At 38.1% G+C, this 21047-nt stretch overlaps 2 protein-coding genes across 3 annotated transcripts in view; one reads left to right on the plus strand and one right to left on the minus strand.

The window, feature by feature from the left end:
* MTFR2 (mitochondrial fission regulator 2) overlaps positions 1-20750 on the plus strand; it is a 79681-nt gene extending 58931 nt beyond the window's left edge. Inside the window, exon 9 of the mRNA XM_020987132.2 lies at positions 20470-20750. Coding sequence (XP_020842791.1) covers positions 20470-20529 — 60 coding nt within the window. The 3' untranslated portion in view covers positions 20530-20750. The remainder of the gene's footprint in view (positions 1-20469) is intronic.
* Positions 3821-21047, minus strand: part of PDE7B (phosphodiesterase 7B) — a 462623-nt gene continuing 445396 nt past the window's right edge. For both annotated transcript variants that reach the window (XM_020987127.2, XM_020987130.2), the window contains 2 exons: positions 14609-14689; positions 3821-7641 (listed from right to left, as the gene is read on the minus strand). In XM_020987127.2, coding sequence (XP_020842786.1) covers positions 7397-7641; positions 14609-14689 — 326 coding nt within the window. In that variant the 3' untranslated portion in view covers positions 3821-7396. The remainder of the gene's footprint in view (positions 7642-14608; positions 14690-21047) is intronic.

The raw sequence follows: 21047 nt of genomic DNA on the forward strand, positions 1-21047 counted from the left end.
TTTGAAAATTTATTTAAATTTGTATTCCACTTAGCTTTTTACAAGTTCAATGAGAGTTTTTGCAGACTTTGAAAACTGCCCAGAACCATGGCACAAGAGTTATGTTGAATTTCAATAAGAATCATATCAGTATTAAAAAATTTAAATAACTTTTTACATGATCTTTTTGTAAATTTATAGCTTGAAACTGCATTAAGACTTTTGGGACACCCTAAATCCTTACAGTTGGAAAGATTTCTCTCGTCTTTTCCTGTGCATCTGAACTGGGCTGGCCATATTGAATTTTGTCACAATATGGCTTTCATCTGGAAGTATGGCCTGAGTTGTATTTTTCCATTAGGCTTTAATGGTTGCATTGATTGAGAGCATCCTTGAATCTGAAAAACTGTCCAGTTTTCTCTTGTTATGTTTTCTAAGGTTGAGAACTTTTACAATCCCACCAGCTAGCTTCTCTTTGGGTTCCAAACCCCATTTATTTTGAAAGCTATAGTTTCTCTTGAGATCATAAAATACATTTGGTTTGTTTTTATTAATAATGAAATCCCCGTGGAATTGAATCCCACACTGATGACACTGTGCAAACCCTAACTATTGAATTTTTTTTTGTAAGTGACTTTTCCCTCCCACGTGTATGACTTGCTCATTAGCACTGAAATTCCTGTAAACTTAGTGGTTGGCTCTCGGTCGTCAGGAAGATTTAATTTCAAGTGAAAAAGTGTGAAGTAGGTAGAAATTGATAACCAAGTAGCTTTTTCCTCACCTGTCTCAAATAGGACCCCTTTATCTACTGCTGAAAAAGAAATGCACGTATACTTACCCGTTAAAGGAACAGTGAATCTCATTTCATTTGTTTGTTAAGTGGATATATTGAAGGACCTGACTATATACTTTCTCTGTTTAAATATGAGAGTAGTGATTGTCATGTCAAATGGCATTCTTGCCATTTTCTTTTTCACAAGAAATGGTTTCCCTATGGAAATCCTATCTTTCCCATGAAAAGATGACCCATCTTTAATCCCATCATTTAGATGGGCCTCAACTGCTTACCTTTGGTAATTAAAAAAGTCATCTAGATCAGTTACTTAGAGTTTAATTCAATGCAGCTTAGCAGCTATTGCTCTCATGCTCAGGAACTTGCTAGAATGTTCTCAGGGTAGACAAATAAAGAAAATGAAGGAGAGATGCTGAAAGAGTCAAGGATTTTTGCCATTAATTGGTTATATGGTGGGTTGGTAGACATCTTACTGGGTTAACGAAAACTTGGATAGCCTGGCATGTTTTATGAATAAGACCCAACCTTTTTTTTTTAAAAAAAGATTTAAACTAGGGTTATATTCATAGTCTTCCCTAGTAAAGTCAGAAAACAAATAGGACCATGTTTCTCTGTTTCCTATGCTAAATAATGTTAACTTAAAAATGACAGAAGACAAAGGAGACAGACTCTTGTTTAATATGAAAAGTAATCCAGCTACATCCAATTAAAGTAGTATAGTTCAGATCCCTATACCTTTAATTCCCCCCTTTCCGTAATTCCCTCAATATTTTTTTGTCTGCATCTACTGAATATTTGATGGCTAAAATGGCCAGGTCAAAGATATGATATAAACTGATTCTATCTTGCTTTAACTGCAAAGGACGAATGAATGTAGACAAAGGACCAGAAGTACAGCCCCAACTTCTTTGGATGTTTTTTTCCCTTAAAAGCAAAAGCAAAATTTTAGTTGGGTTAACATAGGTTACAGTGCTATGCCCACAAATTTTTCAGACTATTGTATTGTCTGGATGTGTGAGGCAAATCAGTTGATAATAATCTCTAACCTAAACTCTCTAAAAATCTAACTGGCTTAATACTAAAACCAACTAGGGCTCATATCATGTCCTATCAAAAGAGTCCCAAGTGACAAATAGGGGTAAAGTTCCTTATTTTTTCAGTATTCAGGTGGCTTGATTTTCAGCTGTATCCTCAGGAAGTACAAGTTTTTAGCTTGCCTTTTTTTTTTAAACTAATCATAATAATATCCTATACAACTGTATGTCAGGCAATGGACGTCAACTGAGAAGCTGCTTTGAAATGTGTGGTCATTGTGGAGCTGGGTACATCATGTACAGTTTACCTCTTTCTTTGGGGACAGTCAATGTGGAATTCAGGAGGCACCTGGAGACAATCATCAAGCACTTGTTGCTGGGGTTTCATGACACAGTCTAGTAGTTCTCATCATGGAAGAGAATCTGAGTAAGACAAAGTGACTAAAACCATAACTCAGGTGAATAACTGCTCTGCTTCATATACCACTAACATGGATGTTGAAGTGGACCCTAACTTTATTTTAAAAGAATGCTTTTTGGGGCAGCTAGGTGGTGTAGTGGATAGAGCACCGGACCTGAAGTCAGGAAGACCTGAGTTCAAGATGCAGCCTCAGACCAAACACTTGACACTTACTAGCTGTGTGACCCTGGGCAAGTCACTTAACCCCAACTGCCAAAAAAGATTGTTTTTTGGCAAAGCTTTTTTTTTTTTGTACCTGAGTTCCTACAAAGCCAAATGCCCTCTAGTACACTGTAGGAGACCAATGACATTGACAAGGATAGAGACCATTAAGTAATAGTTTTCCTAGTTGTATTTTAAGCAAGAGATTTCAGGGATCATTTTAACCACCCTGACAAAGAAGTTAAAAAAAATAGTAAATTCAAGGTGATAGTGATTTTTTTTTCCTTTTCCAATTAACTAGGCAGGTCTCCCAATATAAAACAAATGGGGGACCCCCCCCAACAATTCTTTGTTGCTATTTGCCTAGCATTTAAATTTTTGTTTTGGCCTTGGTTAATTGTCTCTTTGCAAAGTTATTTCTAAGCCAGAAGCTAAAAGATACTCAAGGCTCAGGGTAATCTGAGTGGGAACCTTTTGAAGCTAGGTTGTACAATACCATGCTGACTATAAGACTACTAGCAAGCAAAACATCAGCAGTTTTGAATAGCTAGAGTTTATCTTCATTAACTCTATTAGCAGGCAGTATCTAAGGACAGACAAATGTGTCTCTTTCCATTTGGCTTAGCCCCAGAGATGTTCAAGGTTCAGATGGGTCCAGATGCACTTTTGAAAAGCATGTCTGACCTTCACATTAGAGCACTAGATTTTGACTATTGTTTATTATTTCCTGGTATAGAATATCTGAGAGTGAAGGAAAGGACATTTTTCCTTGTAAACAGATCATGGCTTTTTTGTTCCTCAAAGAAATCTGTAGGAATTTGACTATAAAGTTTGATAAAAATGGATCTGGAATGATTAAATAGAAAGGCACCCAAGTGTGAGTGTGAGGGAACACAGAGTATACTGTTTTTCTTCCTAATTTCTGGAAAGATTTGGGCACTTCACGCATTCCTATTGTACTCAGCAATTATCTTTAGGGGGCTATGATTCTGATATACAAGATTATATTCTTAACAAGCAGTTCTTTGAAATGGTCTTTTGGGGACAATTGCACAATCAAATGTATACATCTTTGTTTCTATGCTCACTTCTCTAAGAGGGGAATCTGGTTTACTGTTTTATTCTATAGGAGATATCTCAAGTGTAAGACGGAAAAAGTATTCTTGGAATGGGCATAGCAGTTAATTAGGAGGAGAGATTGTTCTTATTAATACATTTACTGGCATGTCCTATTGCTATCACCCTCTATAGAATGAATAAGTGTGGTAATATTTGTAACAGTGAAGCAGACCTGAGGAATCATCCTTTCCAGTTGCACCTCCCCCCCAATGAAACTGACAGATTTATCCTTGAAATGGGTATATTTGTGAAAAATAGACCATTTACATAGTATAAAAGTTTTATATGAATTATCTTTATTTTTCACTATTCATCTGGAATATCCAATGATTGGAGAGGCCACGGGTGGACAAAATTGTTGTTAGTTTTTGAAATCTAAAAGGTAGAGCTTTATTCAAAAGGATCCACTTATAATATTTTGCCTCATAAATCTGGGTGAGATCTAAACTCATGAGGATGAGTCAATTCCAAACTGTTATTTGGTAACAGGTATCATGATATCATTGCAAAAGGTACTCATAACAGGTCATAATAGGGAATATCACAAGGTATTCAAAATAGTTGGCTACTATCAGCATCCCTTAAGCAATTAGGAAAGGAGCATAATATTCACTTGAACTTAGGATAGTGCCCATGGATGCCTACTCTGCCCGATGGTTCTTCACTGCTACCATAATAGAGAAAATCAGTCAAATGTCTAATCTCACCTAGCAAGCTATGTACTCTTTCAATTTGACTTTACTTTTCACTTTTGTGGCTTTTTGACTACTCTCTTCCAAAGAAATGAGGGTCCATTCCTGAGGATTCACGGACCATGGCAGAATGGAACAAGAATAGTACAAACAAAATCCAATGAATCCAGTACCTTTTTTTGTAACTAACAATCTTCTGAAGCTCCCCTCCTGAGTGAAACATTCTGTGAAAGTAGCTAATGAGAAGCGGCCCCTAGATGTGATTTTAGTTTTGCCACCTCCTTCCTTTGCCAGTCTTCTATTGGAGGTGCAAATGCCAGGCAACCTTTAAATATCATGCAGTTGGAGAAACAGAGTTTACAAAGTGGACAAACAGGCACTGAGTAAGTGACAGTGCTATCTAGCTCATGCAGCATTGTTCAATTTGTTCACAGCCTGTATCCTAGAAGCCAGCTCCATGAGTTTTAACTCCTTAGGTATTTGGTAATATTCTGTGGCATCCTCTTCCCCTCCCCCAAATTCTAAGGTTTATATTTATGACCCATACTTTTGCAATCTTGGATACTGTTAAAAATAAAAGCAACACCCCACAAACCTTATTCATTTATTTAAATTATAATTTAAACATGAGGCATTTCTTAAACACAGAGAAGCCACATATCTAGCTACAAGAGATCTCACGTTTTTCTGTCTCTACTTTATTAGCCCCATAATTACCTTCCCTGATATGATCTTAAAGATGTTAAACAGTAGGCTATTCAAAAGCCCTCTCTACAATATCCAACTAAAACTGGTAGGCTAGAGAGATTTGGGAGGAGGAGCCTATCCAAACTTTCCTTTACTGGTATCCCACTAAGCCCAGAGATAGTAAAGAACACCTTGAATTATTCTTATAAAGTCGGTTTGAAACCACTGCAGAGCAGGGAGAACTAGTGTCCTGTATTGGCAACAGCACCCTCCTCACAGTTAACTTTTTTTTTTTAATGAACTTCAATGTGATATTCATCCATTTTATTCGATTTTTAATTAGATTATATCACCTAGTAGTTTCCTTCGTTATGATACCAAGGCATCCCCCATTTCCTAAATTTTCTATCCAATTTTAATTCTGCTAAGCTCACACTCTTCAAAGATGCTCATTATAATTAGGTCATCTTTCTAATGTATCATTATATAAAGTGAGAGGGAACTGCTGCTTTTTTGAAAATAAAATTGAGCTGTCCGTAGCTGGGATTGCAGAAACAACTTAGTGATGGCAGACGTGGTCAGCTTTCCCCTGCAGTGTTGCTTAAAGGATAAAAGAAAGCATCATCACCTATTTTCATCTAATGTGATTTAAGCTAGAACTTGTGCGGCCACACAGCTCAATGCACAGAACTTGGCAGAGGAGTAGAATGCCACAATTGATTTAACGTGCAAATCCTTGCAAACAAAACAAAACACTGGAACTAAAAAGAACAATCTAAGGTGACTATTCTAGCCAAAGCTGTAATTAGCCAGTGAACCTTCGACAGTAAAAATAAAAGCTTGAAGGAAAACATGTTTTCCTTTAAAAAAAAATGACACCCTTTCAACCAGAACAGTTGGATTGAGTGTTTTTTGTGAAATGAGGAAATTAAAACCAGCTACTTTTAAGACCAAAGAAATGAATCCAAACCATAAAGAAGGGATACTTTGGTACTGTAGCCATAACAGACAGCTTCATAGATGTAAAAAGCATGGAATCCCCAAACTAGTACATGGCGGCAGAGTCATAGGTGGGCTGGGACACCTGCTAGGTCTCCCGCGGAGATTGCTGACTGCCATAGCCCATAGCAAGAGTCTAAGAAACACAAGCACATCAGTTGGCTTGTCAAAATATAATGGGTAACATTGCTGTGTTGAAAAATTACTTCAGGCTTTGTGAAGGATCTCATTCATCTGAGGAAGTGATGTCAGGTGCCATAGATTAAACACTATGGTCTTGAGTGGAATGCGTGTGAAGTTTCCAAAAACTCTCTTAAAAAGATTATTACACAGTTTTGTTTTATGATCTCAGCTGGAAAAGCGAAAAAGATGGGCATGGAAAGGCAATTCAGAAACACATCTGAGAGGACATGAGTTCAGGAAGCTTTCAGAAGATGAAAAATGATTAAAGTTAAGGCCTTTATCTGCAAACAATAGTGTATTAATAAACTCTATACCATATTTACAAATGCTTTCTCTTGTATTAAAACTAACAATATTCTGTTCACAGTGCCATTATTTATACAGGTAGCAATCCCATAATACTTATGGATTTTGGCATGGGAATCAGTAGCGCCTTGTATTTACAGGAAATGTACATGCATGAATATAAACATGTCATTGAAATGGAGGCATCAAAAATGATGGATTGTTTAATGGTGCAAAGGAATGGACTGTACAACACCTTCCCCGAAGATCTGACAGGAAACCACTGTTCCTTAAATTGAGAAGATGCCAGTCTTTTACCTAAAGTGGCATAAAAATTATTAACAAAATGAGCCTCCTCTGGGACGGGTTGGGTAGATAGAGTAATCTTAGTCCAGAGTTTTAGGTCCTTTGTCTAGTGCACAGAATATAAAAGTTAAAAAGGTTTATTATTATTATTATAATTATAATTATTATTATTAAAATAAAAGATTCTTTCTCTTGCCCTCTTTTGTGCCCACACACTTAAAACCAGTGTCCTCTGAGTTCCAAATTTGCTGGTGGTTTATTGTGCAGCTCAGTAGCCAGATTTTTAAAAAACTGTCCAGTGCTCTGGACCTATGAACTGCTGCATGTCACAGTATGACCAAGGGCAAATGGAGTTTGTGGCCAAGAATGCCTTCCTTCCTCTCCAATCTTCCCCTGATAGTTGCAAAGCCTGCTCCTGGGACCAGTCTCAGCACTTATTGAACGGAGTTCCTCACTCAAGCAGCTAATGATCAGAAGTGACAAATGGCTTTGATACACTTAGAAAAATGGGGACGGAGGGGGTCAAAGAGCACAGGAACAAAACCCAGAAGCAGACTGGGTTTATTGACAAGGACACCCTTAGAGATTCTGTTTCCTTTCATGCTCTCGATGGCCCTGTGCACACTGAGATTTCAAACTTCATCCTGACTAGCAGAGAGAAGATCGCAGTGCCAAAGGGAAGAGGGCAGGGCTGCTATTATGGGGTGTCTCCTTCATTTCCAGTCTGCTCCTCATTTTCAGTTCCTTGGCCTGTTTGGTCATTGATTTTGTTGCTATTACTGTCACTACTGCCACCACCACTGCTGGGTTGTGTGTGTTGTAAACTGTTCCACTTGGCCAGGTTCCTTGTGAGATTGCTTATCATATTTTCAGCCAGGGGACTATTATCTGTAAAATGGGACCATTCCTTGAAGAGTGGCTCGGCAACGTGGGTCATGAAACCTGGAAAAACACAGAATTCAGAGGAGATCATCACGAGAAGACTACAGGGAGAGTGATACTATGAAAAGAATACTTGTCCTAAAATCAGAGGGCCCAAGTTCAGATCTTCTGATACGACTACATGCGTGACACTGGGCAAATTACTTGTACTCCCTGAGTCTCAGTTTACTCATCTGTAAAATCGAGGATCACTGAGATCCTTTCCAGCTCTGGCTCTATGATGCTACGAAAAAAACCTCACCAACTTGGACTAAGTGAGAGATGAGGATTGTCTGATTAAAGTCAAAAGGTTGGACTACTGGATTCTCTCTTTAATTTTGTGTACAACCCATTTTGTAATACAAAATACCTTTAAATATGTAGGCATCAATGGCAACTTAGCCAGAAATCCTTCAGTTCTTTCTGATCATATATTCACGTGTGTGTGTGTGTGTGTGTGTGTGTGTGTATATATATATATATATATATAAACATATATTGTGTTTTTAAAGGGATATCATTTTATTATTTTCAAGACTATGCAAAACCTTGACCTAGACTAGCATAAGTTTATGTGCTATTCCAATCTAAACTCATTTTTGGGTAGAGGCTCTTAAGGAGCTTGCTTTAATGAATTGATAAGACGAATTTGTAGTTAGCATCTAAGTTGTTTTCATGCCGATGAATGCTTCTTAACAGAGAACACACTGTTAGACATTTTAAATATCTCACATTATTAACTTATATTGTTTGCTAAGTAAAGGTAAACTTTAGGTAAACACAGATTCTGAATGAACAAGATTTTATTGTGCTTCTTTGGAATTTAGACATGTAGGAGTTAGAAATCAATGTGGCTAGCTCCTCCTGTAAAAAATGCCACTATAAATATGTCATCAACTTAGAATTGCTGAGGATATTTCAAACACCTGTTTTAGCAGACAGATACCAGTTCAGCTTCTTATTGATCAGTTCCACTTAGAAAAGAGCCAAAGGACATGCTAACTAGCACTGAATATCTAACTATCTTTACATATTGTGTGAAAAGCCAGCTGTATGTCAGAATTCTAAAATTATAATCCCAGAATCATTTATACCACATCAATCTGAGGGAAAACAAAGAAATGTGGGTTTCTTTCTGGATTTAGGATTTTTACAAAGCCACATCAGGGGATGCATATAAGATACCATTTTTTCCCATTATACTTCTCTATTTCTTTTACTTCCAAGGCCCATTTCAGCTTTAAAAAAAAATCATTATCCTCAAGATAGTTTGCTGGTAAATATCGTAAGGTCAATATCTTTTGTACCATTGAACACAAAAAGTTTACTCTTCTACACTATTTAAACACCAACTTGTTCTCCTACATGAGAATTGCCCATATTCACCTATTAACCCTTCAATCATCTTCATTCTATTCCTAATTTTCAATATATCTTTATTCACTGAATCCTTCCCTGTTGCCTATAACATGCTCAGATCTTCCTCATCCTTAAAAAATGAAACAAAAAGAAAACTAAAACCGAACCAAATCAAAAAAACAAACAAAAAACCCCCCAAACCCTTCACTTGACTCTACCATCCCCCTAAATTATTGTTTTATATCTGTCCTGTTCATAGACTTCTAGAAAATCAAAAAGAACATTAATTCTCTTCACTTTCTCACCTTCTACTCATTTCATAACCTCTCGTAATCTGGCTTCCATCCCTACCACTTGACTGAATCTGTTCTCTTCAAGCTCACCAATGAGAGATCTTGATTGCTAAATCCAATGCCATTTTTTTCTCAGTCCTTATCTTGACCACGCTGTAGCATTTGACACTATTGACTGCTTTTTCTTTCTGGATAGTCTCTTCCTGGATTTTCCTCATAGTTCTGTTGTGGTTCTCCTCTTGCCTGTCTGAATAATCCTCCTCAGTTTTCTTTGTAGGGATATCATCCATGATTCCTCTTTATGTGTGGGTGTATCCCAAGTTTCTGACCTGGGTTGACTTCTCTTTTTTCTACATAACCTCCATAACCTCCCTCTTGGTAATTTCATCAGTGGGTTCAATTGTTATATTTATGCAGATTACACTCAAATTTATGTATCCAGTCCTTAGCTTGATCCTGAGCTCTAAGCCTGCCTCTTAAGCTCCCTTCTGGATCTCACCCAGATGTCTCACAGGTATCTTAAACCAAGCATGTCCAAAATGGAATCCATTATCTTTTTTTCTAACCCCATCTCTTATCTTTCCCATTTCTGTCGAGAACATTTTTATTCTCCAGTCCATAATGTTTCTAATCTAGGAGTCATCCTGCAGTCTTCACTCTTAAGTGCCCTCCAATCCAGTCATTTGCCAAGTCTTTATCATTATTATATTTTTTTTACCCCAGCAGCTTACCTTTATATAGATAAGTAAATACAAAATATGAAGGAATAGCAATTGAACCTATGATTTCATAGTTATGGACAATTATTAGGTGAGGAAACTCCCTTTGCCAATGTAGGTTAACACATTCTTTGTAACTTGTAGTCTTAGAGAGTTGCTTAGACCACTGAGATATTAAATCACATGCTTATGGTCACACAGCTAGTATATGCTAAAGACAAGACTTGAATTCATGCCTTCCTGGTTCAGAGACTAGCTCTTTATCCACTCTGCTGCGATTACTTCTCAACTAAACTATATATCATTTCTACAATACAATATGCCATCTTTTGAATTAGGGTAATTGTATTCTGAGTGGAGGGAGAAGATCTGTGGAGCTAGGGTGGAAGACTGTGAGGGAGAGGGAAGAGTCAAGGATTTTCCTAGGGTTATATACCTGAGTGACTGGAAGGATGGCTTTAACAGAAAAGGAAATATGGAGAAAAAGTGGACTTGGGGGGAGGATAATAAGTTCACTTTTGAACATGTTGAATTTGAGACACCTATGGAACAGTTCCTTAGGTAATAATATCTACAAGTTAATTAGCAATGAGGGACAGGAATTTAAGAGAAAGATTAGGGTTGGATATCTACATTTGAAAGTCATTTATGTAGACATGATATTTGAACTCAAGGGAGAAGACAATATCACCAAGGAAGAGAATGGGGAGAAAGAAGAGAGGAGGGCTGAGTAAACAGCCCTCACAAAGGAGGCAGGAGATGAATGACCTTAATTCTTTCGATAAGCTAAAAGGCAAAGACTTTTGCTGACAAAAAGAAATGAAGGCAGCATTGTGTACCTGTGGGGATAAAAAGGAATGGAATAGCTTCTGAGAAGAGCATGAAAGTCAATTAAGAAAGAATAAAAGGATTACAATGTCAAAGTTAAGATTAGATAATATGGTTTTGTTGTGGACCCAGGGAGAAAACAGTGATGTGACTCCCTCCAGTGTGTTTTGTAATTTCAGAAGTAGAAGTGGAGAAGGTGGAAGGTAGAGATGGGGTGATCTAAGATTGAGAATGGTAGGGTATAGATGGCAGAAGAGCAAAGGGGCAAGGAATTCCAGAATAGAAGATAGTGTGCTGAACTGGATAATTATAGGGTCAAGACTGTGAAAGAAGAAAAATGAGGTGGAACGGGCTTGATAGACAAGGGAAAAAGGGAAGAATGGAGGTTGTGGTGAGGATGAATAATAGGTTTAGAAGGAATAAGGCTAATGGTCAGATAGAAAGATAGGTGAATGTCAAAGAGGGGAGATATCAGAGTCCAAGATCATGGTGCTAACACATGTATGTGATTGTGAGATTGAAAATGTTATTGTCCCTATGGGTAGTTGAGGTGGAGTGAAGATACAAGTTACTGGATTTGAGAAGGTTGATTAATAGGGAGGGGATATCAACATAAACTCTCAAAGTACAGAGGTAGAGATGTAAGCCAGATAATGAACTTTTTGAGAAAGGAGGGAAAGTAACTTGAAGGCCCATCAATCCTTGTAACAAGAATGTGCCCTGGGTAATATAGATCCATAGAGTGAACTTCAAAGGGAGAGAGTTTGTTGCATGAAAACAAGGAATGTGTCAACTTCACTTCCTCCATTCTCCCATCCCTGACCCCGTGTGTGGGAAAGTATGAGAGAAGACAGAATTACTGGAGATGGTAAGTGGACAGAGGTGCAACATTTTCCAAAGAATCAGATTTCCATGAGCAGAAGATGTAAAAAATCTGAAAAGAGGATGTTCTAGTGTGAAGAGAATATCACTATCTGAGAGACTGAAGGTTCTAGATGGCACAATGTAAAGAAAAGGAAGAGAAGGAGAGGGGCAGGAAATGGATGTGGATGAAAGTACAGGGAGAGGCAACGGGAAGGGGAGTTTTGCCTTTGGAAATAGTAATTGACAAATGATATCTGCATGAGCTACTTCCTTGTTTTTTGTAAGGAAAGTGTTTTGTTTTTTTTTAACATCAAAGCACCAGGGAAGAGGGGATTGTTATTATTATGGTTGTTATTTCCATCTTATTCTCTTCCTCTTCTGTTATAAACAGGAAGGAAAAAGTTGGAGGAAGAGGAAGAGATGTTCTTCTATGACCCTTATTTTTCCCCCAATGTCTGAGTCCTCTCTCCTCTTTATTACCATGAAGGTGTTAATTCTCTTCTCTAAGTACCTATGATGTCAAGGGAGCTTTCATGCAAAAAAATGGGCATAATAAAAAACAAAAATGGTAGGCACTTAACAAAAGCAGAAGAGATTAAGAAGAGGTGGCACAAATACACAAAAGAACTATAAAAGAAAGATCTTAACATCACTGATAACCATGATAGTGTGGTTACTGATGTAGAACCAGACATTCCGGAGAATGAAATCAAGTGGGCCTTAGGAAGCATTGCTAACAGTAAGGCTAGTGGAGATGATGGAATTTCAATTGAGCTATTTAAAATTCTAAAAGATGATGATTTTTTAAAGTGCTGCATTCAATATACCAGCAAATGTGGAAAACTCAATAGTGGCCACTGGATTAGAAAAGATAAGTTTACACCCCAATCCTAAAGAAGGGCAATGCCAAGGAATGGTCAAATTACTGAACAATCATGCTCATTTCACATACCAGCAAGGTATGCTTAAGATTCTGCAAGTTAGGCTTCAGCAATATGTGAACCAAGAATTACTAGAAGAGCAGGCTATTTTTTGAAGAGGCAACGGAACTAAGGACCAAGTTGCCAACATTTGCTGGATTGTGGAGAAAGCAAGGGAGTTCCAGAAAAACATCTACTGCTGCTTCATTGACTGCACTAAAGCCTTTGACTGTGTGGACTACAACAAAATGTGACAAATCCTCAAAGAAGTGGGAGTAGCACATCATCTTACTTGTCTCCTGATGAACCTTTATGTAGACCAAGAAGCAACAGTTAGAACCAAACATGGAACAACTTATTGGTTTAAGGTTGGAAAAGGAGTGTGACAACGCTCTGTACTGTCATCTTATTTGTTTACTTATATTCAGAATATATCATGTGAAATTCCTGGCTGGATGAATCAAACACCAGAATTAAGGTTGCTGGGAGAAATATCAACAGTCTCAGATGTGCAGATGATACCACTTTGATGGCAGAAAGTGAAGAGGAATTTAGCCTCTTGATGGGGGTCAAAGAAGAGAGTGTAAAAGCTGGCTTGAAGTGTAACATCAAAAAAGTCTAAGGTCTTGGGAACTGGTTCCATCACTTCCTGACAAATAAGAGGGAGAGGAAACAGAAGTGGTATTAGATTTTATATTCTTGGACTCAAAGATCACTGCAGACGGTGATGACTACAACCATGAAATTAAAAGATGCCTGCTCCTTGGAAGGAAAGCTATGTCAAATCTGGACAGCATGCTAAAAAGCAGAGTCATCACCTTGCTGACAAAGGTCCATATAGTCACAGCTACTGGTTTTTCCAGTAGCATAATATGGCTGTGAGAGTTGGACTATAAGGAAGGCTGGGCACTGCAGAACTGATGCTTTCCAATTGTGGTACTAGAGAGGACTTTTGAAAGTCCCTTGGACAGCAAAGAGATCAAATCAGTCAATACTTAATTCAGGCTATTCACTGGAAGGTCAAATTCTGAAGCAGAAGCTTAAATACTTTTGCTATATAATGAGAAGATGGGACTCATTGGAAAAGACCCTGATGTTGGGAAAGATTGAAGACAAAAGGAAAAAGGGACAGCAGAGGATGAGATAGTGTCATGGAAACAATAAACATGAACTTGGACAGAGTTTGAGAGATAGGGCAGGATAGAAAGGCCTGGTGTGCTATGGTCCATGGGGTCACAAAGAGTTGAACATGACTGAGCAACAAAATTATATGCCAGGTACTGTACTAAGTGCTGGGGATAATAAGGCGGAAATGAAACAATTCCTGCCCTCAAAGAGCTTCAAATTAACTTCATGGTAAAATCAAATTAGGTATTTATTTCAAAGTTACAAAACTTTGAAAGTAGCTGAAATTATACTCCTCACATCAAATTATAAAAGCAAAAAAAAATTTTTTTAAAGCTTGGGAATCATAATAAGGATTGAGATGAACATGAAACTGACTGAAGATTATAAATGTCATAAAACACATAATAGAAGTTTCCATTGATAATATGGCAGGACTTCCTCCTTCACATCTAGCCATTACATAAACATTGCAAGTTTAATAACATAGGATTAATTCTATAGGATTAAGATGCTATTAATTAGGGAAGTGTGCTGAAAGAAATATTAAAAAAGGACTGGATTTTGTGATCTTCTTACTATTTTCGTTGAGTCGAGCTAATGCAGCTTAATTCATGTTCTTCAGCAAAGCCTTTGCCCTGTTTTTCATGTTTCCTTCAAATGTTCATATTTTAATAAGTATTATACATATCTTATTTAGTTAAATAACCAACAGCTTATATTCCTTCTTCTCACTCTGGGTTCAGCCATTCAAAGTGATCTTATCAGACTCCATTTTCAGTCTTGCAGACCTATGTAGGGGTTTGTTTATTTGTTGTGTGACTCCTGGCAGTGAGTCCATGACAAACTAAATTAGAACAAAAATTCAAGGCCAGCTTACCAATTTGTATACTAGGGATTGAATCCTTCTGTTGATTACAAAGAGGACTTATTTCCAGTTCGAATTTCTGCTCGAGGTGACCTAAGAAGAAAGGAGAAGAGGATATATTTGTGGTTTGGCATTCATGAAAATGAATTTATAATTCCTAACCACCTGGTTGGGAAAAGAAATTCCAGAAATTGGTGCTTGCTTTGTTATCATCATCAAAAAGCCTTTATTAAAAACTCACTTGCTCTGCCCTCCCCTGCCCAATAATTACTGTGAAATTTTAAAATATCAGGGAATCAACAGTCAATTCAGGTTACTACAAGGTCTGCCCAACTAGTCTCAGGATCAGGATTGGTCTTACATCAGCAATCACCGAACCTAAAGCAGGCTTATGTGCTAGGAAAGAAGGTCAAAAGTCAGTCTTTGAGTTACTAGTTAAGAAGACAGATTTGCTCTTAACAGTTTTCTCCAAGTGTAGCCAGGAATGGACAATAAACAGGGACTGGGGAGGCCTGATTTAAAAAAAAAAGCAACAACAAAAAAACCAAAAACCCTTTCCTCTGCAAATATACCATAACTCATTTTAACAAAATCTACCTTTATGTGCCTGTTAGCCTCTTTAAATGGATGACCATTTATGGATTCTGCTTTATATAATAAAAGGCAAAAGGTCCAACTCTTTGCAGGGATGGTAAATGCCTTTTGTTAGCTAGATGGTAGAAAAAAAAGAACCCTCATGGGAAGCTGACCTTACAGTGTACAGTACCTACATGTTCCCTTTCTGTCCTCCTCTTATGTGGGGAGATTGAAGGTATTTTTGAGGTGGCTTGATTAGACTAGCCATGCAAAATATGGTCAGTAACAGAGGAGTATTGATTATAGCCAGCTGTTAAGGTACCTTTAAGGATGGCAGGAGAGCCTTGAATTCCACACCCACCTAGGTGACCTCTTCAAACGTGGAAGACTTAGGTTAAGCAAAATTAGGAACTTTCTAGCCCTTACCAATCCAGTCCACATTGTTCATCTCTAGCTATTACCCAAATCTTTTACCCCTAGATTTCCAGAAGGCATGCAATTCCCCCATTAAAGAGAACATCTTCTCAAATTGGTTCTCTTTCCTCACTTCCCTATTTTTGTCAGTTGTATCATCAAACTCTGAGTCACTTGTGTTTGAAGCTTTGGACTCATATTTCACTTATACCTTTCCTTCACGTCCTCCACACATAATCTGCCACTACCTCCTGCCTGTTTTTTTTCCTTCCCCCTTCACAATATCTCTTAAATTTATCTGGCTCTTGTTATGATATCTGCCACCATGCTGGTATGAAATCTCATCACTTCCCACCTGGCTTATTACAAGAGCCTTCTAACTTAGCCCTATTGCTTCCTGTCTTTTCCACTCAAATAACTGTATAGCACTCATATTTCACTTTAAGGTTCTTCCCTGACCACAACCCTATGACAGCTCTGTTTTACAGAGAAGGTAACTCAGGTTCAAAGATTAAAAAGTGGCTGGACCCAGGGTCATACAGCTTGTAAATGAGGCATAATTTCAACCCAGTCTTTCCTGAATCCAAGTCAATTGCTTTCTACTGTACCACATTGCTTTGCATCCATTCTATACAAATTAATCTTTCCAAAACACCACTCTCAACAAGTCACTTCTCTACTCAAAGCCCTTCAATGGCTCACAATTACCCAAAAGGTTAATTTCTCACTCCTTGGCTTGGCTTTCAAGGGCCCCCAAAATCTGGGTTAAATTTAACTTTCTAATCTTATCTTCTCCTCTACATGAAAACTTTAGTCATACTGTTTTACCTTCTGTCTCTTGAACATATCTTGTTCATTTCTACCTTGATGTCATCTTTTCTCTGTTCTTCTAAAACTATTTATCCGTCACTCATAGTTGAGCTTTAGTTGTTTTTCCCCATGAAACTTTCCTCAAGTGTTCTAAATCATAACAGCCCTCACTACAGTGAATACATGTAATTTATCATAGACTGCTAGAGTTGGAAGTGGCCTCAGAGGGATCATCCATGTTTTGCTTGGATGTTTCCAGTGACAGAGAACTTAGCCTGAAAAGATATTTTTGGACCTTGACTCTATCATCCGACATATTATCTCATCAAGTTTTTCTTCATTTGCAAATTTGATGATCGTTCCATCTGTGCTTTCTATCTGAGTTATTGATAAAAATGTTTAAAAAAAGCACAAGGTACTTCAAGTTTAGAGACCTCTCTCTAAAGTGACATTAGGTGATCAAGGACTGATCTTTGGGTCCAGACATTCAATCAGTTCTCTATGTATCCCCCTAAGCATGTTATCATCTAACCTGTCACAACATATTTCCCAAGAAGAACATGAGACCTTTGCTAAAACATGTTGCTAAAATTTATGTAAGTAAGCTATGTTTACAGCATTCCCCTTATCTACCAGGCCAGCATTTCACAACATAGACTTAGGACAGTTTTGAATACCAAAAGCCCAATACAGAGAAATGTTGAACTCAAAACAGGACAGTAAAGCAAGTCAGCTTTATTGAGGGGAGTTACAATAGGAAGGGCAGTCCAAGAAGATGTTGGAAACAGGTCTGGTCCACTGGGGTCCAGGGTGGAATTGGGTACCCCCTACTGGGCCCCTGGAAGGCATGAGGCACCCTCTCCTCCAAAACCAGTAAAGTCTGGTGGGTTTATATAGGGTTCTTACCTGGATCTCCAGGACTAGGCATTGGGGGAAGGGAACTAGGAGCTTGGACCTGGGAATGGGTGCTGATTGATGTTAGTAGGGGGAAGGGAAGACTTCAGGGGAATTGGAGGCCAATTGATATTTAAACTCTCTGCTGGCTAGAAGAAGTCTTTGGGCTGACACTACTGGTCATACTCTGACAGCATGACTCAACTTCCCTGTCTGGGGATTTTGAGCTTCCCTAGGTGGTCTTTGTGATGGAGAGGCTACTCAGATTATTTCAAGTAAATCTTTTTAAAGAAGGAAGGGAGATTAGTTTGGCATGGCCTGTTCTTAATGAGGATTTGTTGGTTCCTTATGACCACAAATTTCTTTTATGTTCACAAACCGTCCCTTTAATAACTTTCTAGAATTTCCCCAGGAAAGTTTATTGACCTATAGTTTGAAGACTGTACCTGTTCCCTTTTTTGAATATTGGGAAAACATTTGCTCTTCTCTAGGCCTACACTCTCTCTTGTTTTCTACAGACTTTCAAAGACTAGTAAGAGTAGCTTTGCACAAATCACATCTTCCTGTTTTCTCAATATCTAGGCCTGAGACTTGAAATAATTGATGGCAACTAGTTGCTTTCTTACTGTTGTCTTTATTTATACTTTGGTTCCCTATTATTTTTTATTTTATCCTGTCTAGTCCAAAGATCATTCTCTTTGGTGGAGAAAACTGAAGAAAAATTAGACTTCGATAGTTCTGCTTTCTTTCTTTGTCCATGATCATCATTACATCCACCCCAAGTAGCACTCAGATCACTCCATTGATTCCCTTTTCTATCCTTTAGCAAAATAAGCAAAAAACCCTATCACTTTTTTGTTGCCTTGGTACTCCTTCCCAGCCCTAGTTCATCTTGAACATTAGCACTACAGACATTACTCCTACACGACTATGCTATGCTTTTGTATTCATCCTTCATTAGCTGTCTTTACTTTTATCTTTCATCTGTCTTTTCAGAGTCTATCAGGTGATAAATTTCCTGCCTATGCACACCAGTTTCTTTAAATAGCTCTCCATTTTCTTCTTCTTAGGAAATATTTTTATCTATCTTTAGGACATTATTCTTGACAAGTTTACATCTCTCCGTGGATACCTTCTCCTGTAGAATTTTGAGGCCATGCAGCTCTTCCCATCTTTGCACTCTTTGGCAAATGCTGTCCCGAAATCTAGGGTGTGTGTCAGACGACATCTGACTTTTCTCTCCTTTATGTCATGTATTCTAAACTGAGAACAGTCACTTCCTTCCCAGGTTCCTATAATTCCTACTTCAACACCTTTGATTTATGTTGCTCTTAAAACGTGGAAATCAGAAGTGAACAGAGAACTCTGGGTATGGTCTGACCAAGGCAGAGCATGATGGTGGTCATCGCCTCTCTGGTTCTGGTCATTGAATTTCTGTTAATGCATTCTAAGCTTGCATTAGCAATTTTAATGACGATTTTGCTGTAAGCCACAGTGAACTTGCTGTTGGGATGGGGAGGTTCCATAGATACACACAATATTGTAAAATAACAATGTGATTAAATACTAAAAAGAATTATCTTTTCTTTATCCTATTACTAAATCCACAGGGAAAAGTATTCTACAACCTCTCTCTATAAGCTGTCTTACAGTTTTGTGGTTTATACATTCAAGACATTTTTCTTTGAGCGTAGGCTAAATGCAGGAGTGACTCACCGGTTGTTCTTAGAGAGAATATAGAAGTTGGCAATATTGGTTTTATTATGAACCTGAAGGCAAGAAACATCATTTCCTGGGACCTTGGTCATATTGCCTTGCATTACTCATGATGAAAATATAAAGAAGGAGACCCACCAGGAAGAGATCACAGGATCATAGATTCAGATTCTGAAAGGGACCTCAAAGGCCACATAGTCCAGACCCTTTGTTTAACAGATAAGGAGACACAGGCCCAGAGAAATTAAATAACTTGCCCAAGGTTTCAAAAGTAGGCTGCATTAGGAGCAGCATTTGAATGCAAGACCTCTCATTCTACAGTGATTGCTGTTAACTTACAGAGAAAATTTCAAACGAGCTTGACAAGGTTCTCCGAACCAAACCAAGGTATACACTGATAATCAGTCACTTCTGTATGAAGATGGATGAATAGGAGAATGGGGGAAAATATGCACAAAATATAGTTGTGGGTTAAGAAATGAAAGGGCCAAAGGCTTGTAGATTTTTCCAGAAGTCTTACTCTTCTCTATTATGATTTTTTTAAAAAAATTGGAAGGTATTGACCATGGTAGATCACAAAAGATGAAATTGAACATATTTTAATAGATAAGAAATGATGGATTATTGACATGGCAGTCATTTTGAAATCAGCTGTCTGATGAGAGCAAAGGTAAAATTAGAAGAAAGGATAAAGATGAAAAAGCATCATATACAGTTATGGCAGGTCCAGTGCAACCTATTTAAACAAACTATTGATTCTCAAAAATGGGAAATGGATAAAAATAAAAATATGGACACTAGTTATTGCCATTTCTTAGATGTTTTTAACTGATGCCAAAAAATTGCTATAATGAAGAAGCCAAAATATCTCAGAAACCTCTTCAACATATTTGATTCTGAAGGACTGCACTAAGTTAGTTGGTCAGTATGCATTTATTAAGCGCCTTCTAGGTGTCAGGCACGGTGTAAAGTGCTAGGGATAAAAAAGAAAGGCAAAAGACAGTCCCCAACCTCAAGGAGCTCACATTCTAATGGAGGCTTGAGGGAGAGACAACATACAAACAATGATAGATGAACCAGATATGTACAGTAAACAGAGAGAATCTCAGAGGGAAAAGCACGCTATCATTGAAGAGGGATCAGGAACAGCTTCTTGTATTTGACTTGTAGTTGCCACTTGAAACTGGTAGGCAGAAATGAGAAGAGAGAGTCGTCCAGGCATGGGGAACAGACAGTGAAAATGCCTCAAGTGGAGAGAAGGAGTGTCTTATTCAAAGAACAGTGAGGAGGCCAGTGTCACTGGATCATAAAACACTTGGGGGTATTAAGGTGTAAGAAGATTGGAAAGGTAGGAGGGGGCCAGACCACATACAGGAGGAAGTGCTGAAATGTATAATACGTTCTTTATTACTATTCTTGAAAATATGCCCAACCATGAAGTGTCTATGCATGGTTCTTCCTAGGTACCCTTATCTGGTGTGTCAAAGTCAGAGAGGACCACACATGAGGAGCAGTGTTCATAATGTGAAAAGCAAAGCAGAGGACTACTTGCCAGGGTCAGCTACTTACTTCCTCATCCCTTACTCACCAGCTGCTACACTAACGTCAACAAGACTATTAAAGTATTAAAGAAGTAACCTAAATTCTTGCTGTGGCTCCAGCATATTTGCTCTCGTTCTGCTCTCAGTGTGGAGAGATTATAAATTATCATGCAACTGGAACCGAGTTTGTGTGTTTATCAACCCACTCAATCCAAGGGAAATCTGTTCCATTTTGTGCTGTAAAAACTGTACGATTACTCATTGGTTCTGAAGGAGAAAGATGGCAAAAGAGGGTCTGTTGGTCCTAAGTGAACTGAATAAATGCATCTTTAGACTGAAGACATTATTCGGACAACTTTCAAGGAACTCTCCTCCAAAAGAATTACTGCTGTTGTTACTGTCCCAACAGTGCCAGAATGCGGTGTTATTATGGTAGTGATCCTTTCAAGCTCATTCCTGGATTGGGACCTGAGTGGGTCCCGCTCACATAAAATCCGACA

Source organism: Phascolarctos cinereus, unplaced genomic scaffold, assembly GCF_003287225.1.
Source record: "Phascolarctos cinereus isolate Bilbo 61053 unplaced genomic scaffold, phaCin_HiC Scaffold_5;HRSCAF=322, whole genome shotgun sequence".
Classification (NCBI taxonomy): Eukaryota; Metazoa; Chordata; class Mammalia; order Diprotodontia; family Phascolarctidae; genus Phascolarctos; species Phascolarctos cinereus.